The sequence below is a fragment of the Ranitomeya imitator genome, chromosome 1, assembly GCF_032444005.1.
Source record: "Ranitomeya imitator isolate aRanImi1 chromosome 1, aRanImi1.pri, whole genome shotgun sequence".
Classification (NCBI taxonomy): domain Eukaryota; kingdom Metazoa; phylum Chordata; class Amphibia; order Anura; family Dendrobatidae; genus Ranitomeya; species Ranitomeya imitator.
In genome coordinates, this window is record NC_091282.1 from 188,965,964 (window position 1) to 188,982,508 (window position 16,545).

Genomic DNA, 16,545 nt, shown 5'->3' on the forward strand with positions numbered 1-16,545 from the left:
CAGGGTCTTTTTCTCAGCCGCGATGGTCTTGCGGCAGGAGAGTGGTCCCTGCATCAGGAGGTCTTCCATCAGATTTGCCTTTGATGGGGAACTCTGGACGCGGATCTCTTGGTGTCCTGACTGATTAGGAAGGTTCCACGGTTCGTTTCCAGGTCCCGTGATCCTCTCGTGGTGGATACCGATGCTTTGGCGATTCCTGAGTCACAATTTGTACTTCCCTACCTGTTTCCCCCCCTTCCCCTTCTTCCCAGGCTGTTGAAGAAGATCAGTGCGGCGGGGGTGCTGGTCATTCTGATCGCACCAGATTGGCCCAGAAGGTTCTGGTTCGCAGAGATCGTCAATCTCCTCGCGGACTCACCCTGGAGGCCCCCAGACAGGCCAGATCTTCTGTCCCAAGTACCGATCTGCCACCAAAGTTCTTGGTCACTCAATTTAACAGCTTTGCTGTTGAAATCTTCCATTTTGGCCTTTTCTCCAGGCGGGACTTGATGCTGGCCTTGCCCTTAGTTCTCTAAAGGGTCAGGTGGCAACCCTTTCCATTTCCTTTCAGAAGTCCTTAGCTTCCCGTTCTCAGGTCAGATATTTAGATTTGAGAGTCCTCAGTGGTTGCTACCTCTTAATGGCTAACTGAAAAGATGGTAGCAAATTGCAAACCTTCGAGACTTCTCAGGCATAGACTAATACAATTCTAAATATTTGTCTATCTACTGGCTATCATGGTACAAAGATTTATATCTTTCCCGTTCTCAGGTTAGAACTTTTCTCCTTCGCCTCATTGGGAGACACAGGACTGCGTATGCTACTGCCGCCAGGATGCTGACACTAAGTAAACATAAAAAAAAGTTTAGCTCCTCCTCCGCAGTATACACCTTGACACCGGCTGCAAGCGAACCCAGTTCATGCTTAGTATCTGAAGGAGGCACACGTCTGGTTCCCAGACCTTTCTGTACCCTTTTTTGGAAGTGAGACAGGGGTGACGGACCCTATTGAAGAGGTCCGATCTCCCCAAACCATCAACGGGCGAGCATGTGGAGTGTCGCCTTCACGTATCCTCTCCCACGACGTGGGACTTGCCGGACTAAGCCCTGACCACCCTAAGGTAATGAAACCCTAGGCTGTACAGGTGCGTAGGCATTGTCCGTGCGGCCCCCTACTGCCTCACCAATGCTAGACAGCAGTGATAAAGGGGGGCGGACAGTCCCTCTCCTCTTCCTAAAGACGGAGTTAGGGTGCCTGCACCGTCTATTTGGTTACACAGCCTCCCTCAGGTGGGCGCCGGCATTCAAGAAGTGCTGCCTGTGGGGGGGCTATGAGGGCTCCTGAGGCGTGCATCGTACTGGGGGTTTGGAGAGCAGGTCTGCATTTCTTTCCTGGTGTCCATGCAGTATGGCGGCTGGAGTTTTTTTCTACCGGTGGCGCCGCTGTCTCCCGTTTCCAGCGGCGCCACGGCCTGTGTGTTATGGGCAGCGCTGCACTGCGGACCGCCAGTGTCACTTCCGGGGCGGCCTATAATTTAGTCCCCGGCTTCTAGCAATGGCAGCTCGGATTCTTCGCTCTGGGACACGTTCCACAGAACAAACGGGGACACAGGACTGGGGTAAGTGCTACTCCCCCCCAGCCTGACAGCATTAAGCGCTGCATTTCTTCAGCCTATCTAGATCCCCTGATTATAGCATTTGCAGGGCACCATGTCTAGAAGGGCCAAATCTCACGCGGTGCTATATACCGCATGTGTAGTCTGTCGGTCCGCTTTTCCGCATGCCCAGAGTAATCGTCTCTGTGAGGCCTGCGACTCCGAACACGCTCAGGAGCCCTCCCCTGCGACTCACGTAGAAGCCGTGGTTTCTCCCCCGGAATGGGTCATGTCCTTGTCATCCCTAACTAAGGCAATCGAGTCCCTGCAGACCCCGGCTGGGGCCAGGAACAGTGGTTCACCTGCTGTTGAGAGGTCTTCTGACTCTTAGGAGCCTTCGGACTGCAGGGGCTGCGCTCGCACTAGGCAGACGCGGGGAAAGCGAACCCACACAGCGTCTCCCGGTCCATCAGGGCATCTGCTTCCTGGAGTTCCCCTTCTCATTTACCTTCTCCAGTGGAGAGTGGTGAACTCGGTTCGGACTACGATTCTGAGGGATCCCTCAATCTAGAGACCCCTGATTACCAGGAGTCAGTAGACAGTCTAGTCGAGGCTGTCAACCAGACCCTGGGTATAGAGGACGAATCTACCTTGACCTCTGGTCATAAGGTATCATTTAAGAGGGCCTAGCAGTCTCATAGGGTGTTCACTTCTTACCCCGAGTTTGAGGACTTAGTCCAACGTCACAGGGAGCACCCAGACAGTCGTTTTGCGGGACAAAAGGCTCTGAATGCTAGATACCCTTTTGCTCCTGAACTGCGTAAAAAATGGGCAGAATCCCCTTCGGTAGATCCCCCGATTTCTCGTTTGGCCTCTAATACACTGTTATCTCTTCCCAATGGCTCGTCTATTAAGGATCCTACTGATCGGCTTATCGATAGTTTGGCTCGTTCAGTCTTTGAGGCTTCAGGTTCAGCTCTCTCGCCCTCTTTTGCGGCGACTTGGGTAGCTAAGGCCATAATGTCCTGGTCAGAATCTTTGACCAAGGCTCTTCAAGAGAGGGATCTTCCAGTGGAGTTGACTGAGATATCAAATCAAATAGCTCTGGCTGGGAGCTACCTGATCAATGCGTCTTTAGACGCAGCAAACTGTGCGGCTTCAGCGGCAGCAAACGCTATTGCCATCAGAAGGGATGTTTGGTTGAGAACATGGCGAGCAGATTCTACCTCTAAGAAATCTCTTACAACCCTTCCTTATCAGGGGGGCCGATTATTTGGAGAAACTTGGATCAGCTCATTTCTGATACAACCGGAGGAAAAAAGCAATTTTCTTCCACAGCAGAAGATTAAGCAGCCTTTTCGTCGTCAATTCCAGGCTCGCTTTAAGCCCTTTCGCAATACCAGGTGGACCTCAACGTCAAATCCCGCTGCTCCAGGGTGACCCAATCAGGACAAAGATCATCAGATCTCATACAGGGCTAACCCGTTGGGAAGAATGCGATCTCAGGGGAGGGGAAGGGGATCTAGGTCCCATAGGTTTTCGGCCAAATGATTGGAGTCGGCCTCTGGTCCCCGCCGACAAAGTAGGCGGCCGCCTACTCTTTTTTTTCACCAGTTCTGGCTCACTGTGGTTCACAACAAATGGGTAAGAGAACTGGTATCTTCAGGATACAAGATAGAGTTTGTCAACCTTCCTCCGTGCAGGTTCTTTCCTTCCCGCCTTCCCAGCTCATAATCCCGGTTACAGGCCCTGTTCAATTCTATAGAGTCTCTTTGGCTCCGCGAGGTCATCATTCCAGTTCCAAAGGAAGAAAGATTTCAGGGGTCTATTTCAACCTGTTCTTAGTTCTCAAAAAGGACGAATTGGTAAGGCCCATTCTGGACCTGAAACATTTAAACAGGTTTGTCAACATTTGTCGCTTTTGAATGGAGTCTCTTCGATCGGTCATTGCGTCAATGGAAAAAGGAGAGTTCTTAGCTTCAATAGATATTCAAGATGCATATCTGCACATTCCCATATTTCCTGCGCATCAAGGATTCCTACGTTTCGCCGTAGGCAATCTGCATTTTCAGTTCACAACCTTACCTTTCGTGCTAGCCACCGCCCCCAGAGTGTTCACAAAGGTCATGGCGGCTGTTGTGTCCATCCTGCATTCATACTCATTTTACCTTACTTAGACGATCTCCTCATCAAGGGGCCATCTTTTCGGGTCTGCGAGGAAAACGTCAGCATTACTCTAGGCACTCTTTCTCGTCTAGGGTGGCTGGTGAACTGAGAAAAATCGTCCCTCGTACCATCCCGGAGAATTTCTTTTCTAGCGATGTTTTTCAACACCTTACAAGGCTTGACAATCCTACCTCGGGACAAGGTCCTGAAACTTCGGCAAGAGGTGGTGACCCTTCGCCGGCCAGTCTATCACACAATTCGGTTTTGCATGAGGGTCTTAGGGAGAATGGTGGCGACTAGAAGCAGTGCCTTTTGCGCAGCTCCATCTTCGCCCCCTCTCCAGCATGCTCTGTTATCAGTGTGGGACAGGAATCCATTCTCTCTCAACCTCAGGTGCCATCTATCTTTCCAGGTCGGACAGGATCTCTCATGGTGGTCAACGAGTCCATCTCTTCAACAGGGGAAACCTTTTCCCCCAATCCAGTGGCTGGTGGTCACGACAGACGCCAGCCTCCTAGGTTGGGGAGCAGTATTTTACTGCCACACAGCCAAGGGACGCTGGTCCTCGCAGGAGTCAACCCTCCCGATCAATCTGTTGGAGATTCGGGCAATTCGGATGGCGTTGCAGCATTTCCATCATCTTCTGGAAGGCCACCCTGTCCGGATTCAATCGGACAATGCAACAGCGGTAGCATACATAAATCATCAAGGGGGTACCCGCAGCAGGGCGGCCATGCACGAGGTAAAACAAGTCCTCTGCTGGGCCGAGAGGAATCACTCAGTGATTTCGGCAGTCCACATCCCGGGCGAGAAAAACTGGGCTGCAGATTTTCTCAGTCGACAGGGTCTTGAATCCGGGGAATGGTTTCTACATCCCGAAGTATTTCTGCAGATATGTTATCTCTGGGGAACCCCGGACGTAGACCTGATGGCTTCCGGGAGGAATGCCAAAGTACCCAGGTTTGTCGCCCGATATCGAGATCCACAGGCGATTGCTGTGGACGCATTAGTTTTGCCTTGGGGCCAGTTTCATCTCCCATATGTTTCCCCCTCTAGCACTGCTCCTGAAGGTAATCAGAAAGGTTAGGGCAGAAGGAGTTCCCTCTATCCTGGTCGCTCCAGATTGGCCTCATCGGTCATGGTACGCAGACCTAGTGCAGCTACTCGCCAGAGCTCCGTGGTGGCTTCCAGACCGCCCGGATCTACTTTCGCAGGGCCCGATCTACCACCAGAACTTAGGGGCCTGGCCATTGAATCTTGGATCCGGGTTTTTCCAAGAGGTAGCCGCTGCCATGATTAGCGCCCGGAAATCCGTCTCTGCACGTAGTTATCATCACACCTGAAAGGTTTTCCTTTCATGGTGCAGAGGGCGTGGGCTCCCCCCACTGCGTTTCTCCATCCCAAACATTCTTGAGTTTCTCCAGACCGGCCTGGATTCAGTGCTTGCACCGAGTACACTTAGAAGACAGATATCAGCCTTGTCGGTACATTTTCAGCACAGAATCGCTATTAATCTACAGGTAAAAACTTTCCTACAGGGAGTAGCTCATAAGGTTCCTCCTTACAGAGCCCCCTTGGATGCTTGGGACCTTAATCTGGTCTTAAGTGCCTTGCAGGAAGTTCCTTTCGAACCCCTTCAGAACGTCTCTTTAACTTATCTTTCCTGGAAGGTTGTATTCTTGGTGGCCGTCACTTCAATTAGACTGGTATCAGAGCTGGCTGCTCTATCCTGTCAGGCTCCTTTTCTACGGTTCCATCAGGATAAAGTGGTGCTCAGACCAGCACCTTCCTTTTTGCCAAAGGTTGTTTCTTCGTTCCACATTAACGAGGACATTGTCTTGCCTTCTTTCTGTCCGGTGCCAACGCACCGTGTGGAAAAAGCTCTCTATACGTTAGACCTAGTGAGAGCACTGAGAAGGTACGTGTCTCAGACAGCACCTTTTCGGCTGATGGATGCGCTGTTTGTCCTCCCTGAGGGTCGCAGGAAGGGTCTTGCGGCCTCGAGATCAACCTTGGCCATGTGGATAAAATCGGCTATTCAGGAGGCCTACCGCGTCAAGGGAGTAGCCGTTCCGGCCGGAATTAAAGCGCATTCCACTCGGGCAGTGGGGGCTTCCTGGGCGCTTTGGCACCAGGCTTCAGCAGAACAGGTTTGCAAGGCCGCAACCTGGTCTAGTTTGCATACCTTTTCCAAACACTACAATGTCCATACTCAGACTTCTGCAGATGCAAGTCTGGGTAGAAGGATTCTTCAGGCAGCGTTAGCACACTTATAGTCGGCAGATGCCTGGATGTTATACCGGTGATTTAATTCCCCACCCAGGGACTGCTTTAGGACATCCCACAGTCCTGTGTCCCCCAATGAGGCGAAGGAGAAATAGGGATTTTTGTGTTATTCACCGTAAAATCCTTTCCTCCGAAACGATCATTGGGGGACACAGCTCCCTCCCTGTTAGCCAGATGGCTCTTTTCTTTGTTTCATTTTTTTCTGACTTGTTCATTAAGTGGGGTTATTTCTAGACATGGCGGCAGTAGCATACACAGTTCTGTGTCCCCCAATGAGCGTCTCGGAGAAAAGGATTTTACGGTGAGTAACATAAAAATCCCTATTTGTTCAAGGAGTGGTGCATGCGGCTCTCCTGTACCAGACTCCCGTGGATCCCTGGGACCTCACTCTTGTTCTGGAGGCTCAGTGGGGTTCCCCCCCTTGAACCTCTCCATGAGGAATCACTATCTGTTCTGTCCTGCAAGGTGGCGTTTCTGGTAGCCATGACCTCTTTTAGGCGCGTCTCGGAGTTAGTGGCGCTCTCCAGTCGCCCCATTTCTTGGTTCTTCATCAGGATAAGGTAGTTTTACGGCCTCCGCCTTCAGGTTTTGCCTGCAGAAAAAAATGCAGCAAAAACGCAACGTGTGAACATTCTGGACCTATTATTAGTACCCAGGATATATCATGGTGCATATCAATTTTTTGAACTTTGGAAACTCTCTTGCACCTAGATGTGTGAAGAGGTTATGGGAGAATGTATTGAAAAAGCCCTTGCATGAATTTTTGTTTTCACAAAACCTGTGTACATGTGGATGCAGTGCAGTTGTGAGCGTATTGATATACTCACCTACCAGTCTTCTCTGGTATCCAGTACAGTTCTGCTTCTCATTGCAGTGACTTCACTACTCTTCAGACTCTCCAGGTCACACTGTGCTCTCTCGCTTGACGCAGAAGTGGCTTTTACAATGTAAGTCTATGAAGCGCCAGAACGACAGTCCATATACTTACATTGTAAAAGAGACTTCTGACTCATGCATAGAGTAACCCAACGGTGATGTCACTGAGAAAATCAAAACTTCATGGAAGGGCCTCTTTAATTTCTCAAAGACTTGCCTATTTTGCGCAGCCTCAAAGGTATGCTAAACCTATTAGGTGATATCGGAATCCCTATCTGACCACCATCTACTCACTTTCTCTTTCCTGTCCTCCTCACCTCCCCCCCCATGTCCATCAACTTCACTCCACGACACAGACAGTGCCACTGTTTTCTATAAAGGCCCCTTCACATTAAGCGACGCTGCAGCGATACCGACAACGATCCCGATCGCTGCAGCGTCGCTGGAGAGCTGTCACACAGACAGCTCTCCAGCGACCAACGATGCCGGTAACCAGGGTAAACATCGGGTAACTAAGCGCAGGGCCGCGCTTAGTAACCCGATGTTTACCCTGGTTACCATCCTAAAAGTAAAAAAAACAAACAGTACATACTTACCTAACGCTGTCTGTCCTCCAGCGCTGTGCTCTGCACTCCTCCTGTACTGTCTGTGTGAGCACCGCTCTGCTTTCCGGCTGACCGACGCTCACAGCCAGTACAGGAGGAGTGCAGAGCACAGCGCTGGAGGACAGACAGCGTTAGGTAAGTATGTACTGTTTGTTTTTTTTACTTTTAGGATGGTAACCAGGGTAAACATCAGGTTACTAAGAGCGGCCCTGCGCTTAGTTACCCGATGTTTACCCTGGTTACCAGTGAAGACATCGCTGGATCGGTGTCACACACGCCGATCCAGCGATGTCCACGGGAGATCCAGCGACGAAATAAAGTTCTGGACTTTCTTCAGCAACCAACGATCTCCCAGCAGGGGCCTGGTCGTTGGTCGCTGTCACACATAACGATTTTATTAACGATATCGTTGCTACGTCACAAAAAGCAACGATATCGTTAACAATATCGTTATGTGTGAAGGTACCTTAACTCTACGCTTGTATCAGCTATTGCCCCTGTCTCCCCTCTTGTGGCAGAGTACAACATGTCAATTGACAACTCTGGCTCTACAACCTCACTACAAAGCTTCAGTAAGTGTCCAGGGTTGCGCAGCGGCACTGGAAGAAAATGCCCTTGCTAGAAGATTTCACCACATTCAAGTCAGCCCTCACCTGTGCTAAACAAGACTACTTCACCATTCTGTTATCCTCTGTATCCCACAACGCCAAACAGCTATTCAAACACCTTTAACTCCCTCCACCCACCACTGCCCCTTCTAACCTCCCTCATCTCTGCAGAAGACTTATATTCAAAAAAAAAGATTGACCAAACAAGACAAGTTTTTTTTTTTTGCACAAAACCACAACTCCTACATATAACAGACCACTGGCCCTCCCCATTAGCCTCTTAATCACAATCCCTGAAGGAGAACTTTCTCTTCTCCTCTCCAAATCCCACTTGTGCACTTGATCTCATGCTATCCCACCTCATCACCAACTTCACAACACACTTGTCCCAGTGCTAACCCATCTCTTCAACATATTGTTAACTTTTGGTGCCATCCCTTCTGCTTTCAAACAAACCACAATCACACCTTTCCTTAAGAAAACCCTCCCTCGACCCGACCTCTGCATCCAGCTATCATGCTATATCGCTGCTGCTGTTCCCCAGCAAACTCCTGGAACCGCATGTCCATGCTGCACTTTCCTCACACCTTGAATCTAACTCTTTGATAACCTACACCCTCTTTCTGTTGGGTGTCCCTCAAGGCTCTGTTCTGGGACCCCTACTTTTCGTAATCTATACCTTTGGCATAGGACAGCTTGTAAAGTCCCATGGCTTGCATTACCACCTATATGCTAATGACACTCAGATCTACCTGTCTGCTATTTAGAATCAGCCATATCCTCCTTCTCCCTTCGCTTCCTAAGACTCATCGTGGACAAAACGGAACTCATCATATTTCTTGCCTAACCCCCAAACCCGATCTATTTATTTCAATTAATGACATCATCCTTTCTGCCTTGGAGTTACCCTTAACTCTTTCCTGTCCTTCAAACCGCACATCCAATCTCTTGCCTCCTCCAACACAATAAAATATTTCCTAAATTTGTCTTTTCCTAAACTCTGAAGCTACTAAAATGTTCGTACATGCCCTCATCTCCCCCCTCATTTACTGCAATATCCTCATCGGTGGCCTCCCAGTTAACACTCTCGCACCTCTCCCGTCTGTCATTAACTCTGCTGTCTCAACTAATCCACCTCTCTCCACTCTATTCTGCTTCTCCCCTGTGCAAATCCCTTAATTGGCCCCCCAATTCCACAACGTATGCAGTTCAAACTTCTAACACTGACCTACAAAGCCATCCATAATCTGTCTACTCCCTTTATCTCCGAACTAATGTACTGATATCGTTCAACACGCAAACTCCGGTCTTCCCGAGACCTCTTTTTCTCGTCCACACATACACTATGTTCCAAATTATTATGCAGATAACATTTTTCTCGGATTTTCCTAAATGGTCGGTGCAAATGACAGTCAGTCTAATAAAAGTCATCACCCGTTAGAGTATACATCGAATTTTATTGAAGAAACCTCCCAATGATAACAGTATAATCTCCAAAATGAATAAAAACTCAAAATGCACTGTTCCAATTTATTAGGCACAGTAGAATTTCTAAACATTTAATGTTTTAAAGAACTGAAAATGCTCATTTGGTGAATTTGCAGCATTAGGAGGTCACTTTCACTGAACAAAAAGCTATTTAACTCCAAAACATCCTAACAGGCCAAGTTACATGTTAACATAGGAACCCTTCTTTGATATCACCTTCACAATTCTTGCATTCTTGAGTTTTTGGAGAGTTTCTGCTTGTACGTCTTTGCATGAAGTCAGAATAGCTTCCCAGAGCTGCTGTTTTGATGTGAACTGCCTCCCACCCTTATAGATCTTGTGCTGGATGATACTCCAAAGGTTTTCTATAGGGTTGAGGTCAGGGGAAGATGGTTGCCACACCATGAGTTTATCTCCTTTTATGCCCATAGCAGCCAATGACTCAGAGGTATTATTTGCAGCATTAGATGGGGCATTGTCAAGCATGAAGATGATTTTGCTCCTGAAGGCACGTTTCTGCTTTTAGACCATGGAAGAAAGTTGTCAGTCAGAAACGCTATTTACTTTACAGAGGTCATTTTCACATCTTCAGGAACCTTAAAGGGCCCCACCAGCTGTTTTCCCATGATTCCGGCCCAAAACATGATTTCTCCACCTCCTTGCTGACGTCGCAGCCTTGTTGCGACATGGTGGCCATCCATCCACTACTCCATCCATCTGGACCATCCAGGGTTGCTCGACACTCATCAGTAAACAAGACTGTTTGAAAATTAGTCTTCATGTATGTCTGGGCCCACTGCAACTGTTTCTGCTCATGAACACTGTTTAGGGTTGGCCGAATAGTAGGTTTATGCACCACAGCAAGCCTTTGAAGGATCATACACCTTGAGGTTCGAGGGGCTCCAAAGGCACCAGCAGCTTCAAATAACTGTTTGCTGCTTTGTAATGGTATTTTGGCAGCTGCTCTCTTAATCCAATGAATTTGTCTGGCAGAAACTTTCCTCATTACGCTTTTATCTGCATGAACTCTGTCTGTGCTCTGTTTCAGTCACAAATCTCTTCACAGTATGATGATCACAAAGTTTTTGAGAAGTATCTAATTTTTTCATATCTTGTCCAAGGCATTGCACTATTTAACGATTTTCAGCAGCAGCAGAGAGATCCTTTTTATTTCTCATATTGCTTGAAAACTTTGGCCTGCTTAATAATGTGGAACATCATTTTTAAGTAGTTTTCCTTTAATTAGAATCACCTGGAAAACTAATTATCACGTGTTTAAGATTGATTTCAGTTATCTATTGAGCCCTGAGACACAATACCATCCACAAGTTTATTTGAAAAACAAGACAATTAAATCTTTATGACACTTAAATCCAATTTGCATAATAATTTTAACAGTGTATACGTTCCTTGCCCAATCGCTTCCAAGACTTCTCCTGAGTGTCCCTCATTCTCTGGAATTCTGTGCCTTAACACATCTAACATAGAAAGCAAGGAGCCAGCACACCGAAGAAATGCAGGAAGCCCGGAACTCCGTCCAGACGTGACGTAAGGGATATCCAAGAAAAAATAAGAAAATGTTTCAGCTTCCAAGTAAAATATACAAATTTTAATCCAACATATTAAAATGAGGAGACAACTCCTGGGACGGCATCATACACATAGTAAAGCTGTGATAAAGACCGCTTGGTCGAAACGCGTCGCTCGCTTTACTATGTGTATAATGCCGTCCCAGGAGTTGTCTCCTTATTTTAATATGTTGGATTCAAATTTGTATATTTTACTTGGAAGCTGGAACATTTTCTTCTTTTTTCTTGGATATCCCTTAACACATCTGACTGTTCGCCACAATTTGAACCTTTAGGCAGAATTTGAAACCCCATCTCTTGAGGAAGGCTTACATGCTGCAATGACCCTGCTGCCACCGAAGCTGCTTCAACCCCTTACCCTACTGTCTCCTCCCCAATTATCCTGTAGACCAGGGGTCCCCAACCTGTAGCTCGGGAGCCACATGTGGCTCGCAGTCCCATGAATTGTGGCTCGCGGCTGTCTGCCAGCTTGGTGCATTAGCTCCAGATTTAGTAAACTGGTATGAAGAGCACATCTCAAAATGGTGAACTTTGTGAGTAGCCCTGCAAAGAAGAGCAGATCTGGGTACACATCTAGTGGTCTTAGGGGTTTAGAGATAATTTAAGTATGGTATGCTGGAGACAGGATACTACAGGTCAGAGGAGGAGCTTGAAGCTGGATGTGACTGTTGGGAGTGCGTGATGGGAGAATGCTGAATGGGGGTGTGGTGGGAACCCCTGGATCCTAGTATACTGCTTTTGGGTGATTTGTGTGGAAAAGCTTTGGTTATCATTATACCCGTAATGTGGGCTTTGGTTTCCACTACTGTGAGGGGGGGCAGTAGCTGGATGTGGCTCGCGACCCTCTTGCAGACCTGAATGTGGCTCTCAAGGTCAGAAAGGTTGGGGACCACTGCTGTAGACTGTAAGTCCGCAAGGGCAGGGCCCTCTTCTTTCTTTAACAGTCTGTAATTGTTAGTTTGTACACTGTGTTTTATACTATTATCCTGTATGTAACCCCTTCTCATGTGCAGCACCATGGAATCAATGGTACTCTAAAACTAAATAATAATATTAATGAATTTGGCTTAGTTCACTTCATGGGACTTCTTTAGATTCCCAGCAGAAAGTTTGATTCTTCATCATACCATCCACAGCTATTGCACATGCAATTTGTAGAGCAGCGGTCCCCAACCTTTTTGACCTTGAGAGCCACATTCAGCACTGAGATAGGGTTGCGAGCCACATTCAGCTCTGAGGGGGTCACGAGCAACATCCTGCTTCTGTCCCCTTCAAATTCGTGTCAACCAGAGCCCCCATTACGAGTATAATGATAACCGAAGCTTTTCCACAGAAATCACTCTGAGACCCTGGGGTTCCCACAATGCCCCAATTCAGTATTATCCCATCAAGGACTCCCAACACACTGTTGCATCCAGCTTCAAGAACCTCCTCTAATAGGTAGTATCATCCTCCAGCGTACCATACCTAAAACATCTCTAAACCCTTAAGACCAGTATATGTGCATCCAGATCTGATCTTCTGTGCTGGGCTACTCAAAAATTCACTATTTTGAGATGTGCTCTTCATATCTGTTTACTAGACCTGGAGCTAATGCACCAAGCTGGCAGTCTCGAGCCACAGTTCCTGGGACCGCGAGCCACATGTGGCTCCCGAGCTACAGGTTGGGGACCCCTGTTGTAGAGTAAGCCTTTCTAAACTACTTATACATTTGCGCCCAGACTTTCTCTATTTTATATATTTTTCTTTGCATTTTTAATAACCTCTTGTTGCCATGCCTGAGTTCTAAATTAATGACAATTATGACATACTGGCAAGTCATATTTCCCTGCCAACACATTTTCTGGCTGTCTTTTTTGACATCTGGTATTAATTGATGATTGGTGTATGCTGCTTTTTATACAGGCTTTTTCCTGCTTGTGACAACTGTTAGGATTTGGTATAGAGAGGTTTATTTTTCTTGTATCTTTATTTCAGCAGCACTGGATGATAATGAGAGCAGTGACAGTGAGATGGAGGACAGAAGCACGGCTACGTTAGCTACATTAAAGCTGGACGAGTGGTTACATTTTAAGTTTGATCAGGAGGTAATAGTAAAAATAGCACATGTACTGACTTCTGGCTAATAAGTTAATAAGTTAGCACTTTCTCTTTACTAGAGATACGGTAGTTAAAAAACCCAAGGGGCAGTGGATTTAGTCCTTTTTATGAATCTCAACGGTCTGAAATGGGATGTTCTCCAGAACCAATAGAACACTAGGTTAAAACTTGGCCTTTAATCATACAGAATAAAAAAATTGTCAGAATGTTCACATATTAAAAAATACCCAAAACATTATGCTTATGTAATTTTGGTAGAAAAACCTGTAATCAAAGCTGACAGCCACATGTGGGGTACTTCATTAAATAGTAAATATGGGTGGGATGAACAAGGAAAATGGATACACCGATACAAATGTGTTCCATAAAGGTGTATTTAAATAGTCACAAAATAATGAATTTTAGTCACAATAATTAGTAAAGAAAAAATCATTAAGTTCCTCTCTGTAATTAAGACCATTGGGTGAATGGGTATTTAATTTACAAATCCAAAAAGCCTCTCGTGCTTTTAATATTCCCAGCCAATTCCCTCCTCCTACTTGGTTTATGTACTCTTTCGATCCTGAAAACCCTCATCACCTGAGTGTTTCTCAAAAAAATGTTTGCATGCACCTGAGATTTTACATTTTAAAATTTGTGTATTAATGTCATCAGGCATCTTGGTAATGGATCCATCAACATGTTCTACTATTCAAATTTTCATTTTGCAGGATGTACATCCCACACATTGGAGCTTGCACTGTGTGCATTCTGTAATGTCAGCTATGTATGTGGTGTTGTAGTGAACGGACCACATGCGATAGGGATGAATTATTGATAATGTTGGAAAAAAAGATAGGTTTGTTACAAATAAGTGGGGGCAAAGTGTAAACCTACTTTGCACATTATAGCAACCTTGTGAGCTCAACCAATTATTTTTGTTACTGGTATATTTGTCAATCATAGAGCAATATTTGGGTGGGATGATGTTGCATATCGTACGCAATCTACGTGCTACAAAGTTAACTCCATTTTCAATAATGCAAGATAGAGATTGATTTTGATAAAGGATAGTTAGATATTTCCTAAAGATACTGGAAATTTGATAAAAATTTTGATTGTATGGGGTAAAAAAAAGTTATGCTCGCCATGTTGTCACAATTATTATCCCCTTGGTGACAGAGACAATTTGATACTTAACCCCTTAACGACCGCCGATACGCCTTTTAACGGTGGCAGTTAAGGGTACGTAAACCACAGCGCCGCTTTTTAACGGCGCTGAGGTTTATGTGTATAGCGCCCCCCCAGAGTCAGAATTTCTCAGGGGTCTCGGCTCCTGGGGGTAGCTGAGAACCCACAGAACATGATTCGGGTCCGTTTTTATTACCCCGGTGTTGCGATCGCCGTTATTAAAAGTATAATGGCGAACACAAAAAAGTCAGATTTTCTATTTAATTTCTCCTCTGATGTGATCGCACATCAGAGGAGAGAGAAATAGGGTCCTCCGATCCCTCCCGATACCTCCGTTGTCCCTGGATCCTTCAGCTTCCACCGGTGAATTTCCCCGGGCTGCTGGCGTCTTCTTCCGTGAGAAAATGAGATCTGCTGGCTGGCACCCGGCAACAATAGGTAAATTTCCTATTGGTTCATTTTGATCACTGTGATAAACCCTACCACAGTGAAAAATAATAAAATAAATATATATATTTATTTCCATTTTTCCATTCGGGTTAGAGGTGGGCTAAATTGAGTTGGGCTAAAGTTATGGTTAGGGCTAGGTTTAGGGTTAGAGTTGGGATTACTGATAGGGTTGGGATTAGGGTTAGGTGTGTGTTAGTTAGGATTGGGATTAGGGTTAGGGGTGTGGTTAGTTTTATGGTTAGGGTTGGGATTAGAGTTAGGGGTGTGTTGGGATTAGGGTTGTGGTTAGGGTTGGGATTAGGGTTAGGTCTGTGGTTAGGGATATGGTTAGGGTTGGGATTAGGGTTAGAGGTGTGTTGGGGTTAGGGTTGGAGTTAGAATTGGGGGTTTCCACTGTTTAGGTACATCAGGAGTTCTCCAAACGCGACATGGCACCACCATTCATTCCAGCCAATTTTGCGTTCAAAAAGTCAAACGGTGCTCCCTCCCTTCTGAGCCCTGCCATGCACCCAAACAGTGGTTTAACCCAAAATGGGTATGGGGTAACGACATACTCGGGACAAATTGCAAAACAACTTTGGGGGTCTAATTTCTCCTATATAAATAAAAATGTAGGGGCGAAAAGATAATTTTTGTGGAAAAATATGATTTTTTTTATTTTCACGGCTCTACTTTATAAACTTCTGTGAAGCACTTAGGGGATCAAAGTGCTCTCCACACGTCTAAATAAGTTCCTTGGGGGGAACTAGTTTCCAAAATGGTGTCACGTGTGGGGGTTTTTCACTGCTTAGGCACATCAGGTGCTCTCCAAACGCGACATGGTGTCCGATTTCAATTCCAGCCAATTCTAAGTTGAAAAAGTCAAACGGCACTCCTTCCCTTCTGAGCTCTGCCATGCACCCAAACAGTGGTTTACCCCCTCACATATGGGGTATCAGGGTATTTAAGAGAAATTGCACAACAACTTTTGTGGTTCATTTTCTCTTTTTACACTTGTGAAAATAAAAAAATTGGTTCTGAAGTAAAATGTTTCTGAAAAAAAGTTAAATGTTCATGTTTTCCTTCCACATTGCTTCAGTTCCTGTGAAGCACGTAAAGGGTTAATAAACTTCTTGAATGTGGTTTTGAGCACATTGAGGGGTGCAGTTTTTAGAATGGTGTCACTTTTGGGTATTTTCTGTCATGTACACCCCTCAAAGTGACTTCAAATGTGATGTGGTCTCTAAAAAAAAAATGGTTTTGTAAATTTTGTTGTAAAAATGAAAAAAATTGTGCTGATGTAAAGTAGACGTGGGAAATGTTATTTATTAATTTTTTTGTGTGACCTATTTCTGATTTAAGGACATAGAAATTCAAAGTTTGAAAATATTGTTTATGACATATTGTACTTCATGTTAGTGGTAAAATTTCTTCAATATGACTTGCGTTTATTTATGAAAAAAAGGGAAATTTGGCAAAAATTTTGAAAATGTAGCAATTTTCAAAGTTTTATTTTTTGAACACTTAAATCAGAGTGTGGTGTCACACAAACTAGTTAATAAATAACATTTCCAAATGTCTGCTTTTCATCAGCACAATTTTGGAAACATATTTTTTTTTGTTAGGAAGTTATAAAGGTTAAAAGTTGCCCATCA

At 45.7% G+C, this 16,545-nt stretch overlaps 1 protein-coding gene across 2 annotated transcripts in view; it reads left to right on the top strand.

Annotated features, from left to right (window-relative positions):
• The window catches only part of YTHDC2 (YTH N6-methyladenosine RNA binding protein C2), a 272,381-nt gene that overhangs the window by 225,932 nt on the left and 29,904 nt on the right, over positions 1 to 16,545 (top strand). For both annotated transcript variants that reach the window (XM_069752951.1, XM_069752942.1), the window contains one exon: positions 13,169 to 13,278. In XM_069752951.1, coding sequence (XP_069609052.1) covers positions 13,169 to 13,278 — 110 coding nt within the window. The remainder of the gene's footprint in view (positions 1 to 13,168; positions 13,279 to 16,545) is intronic.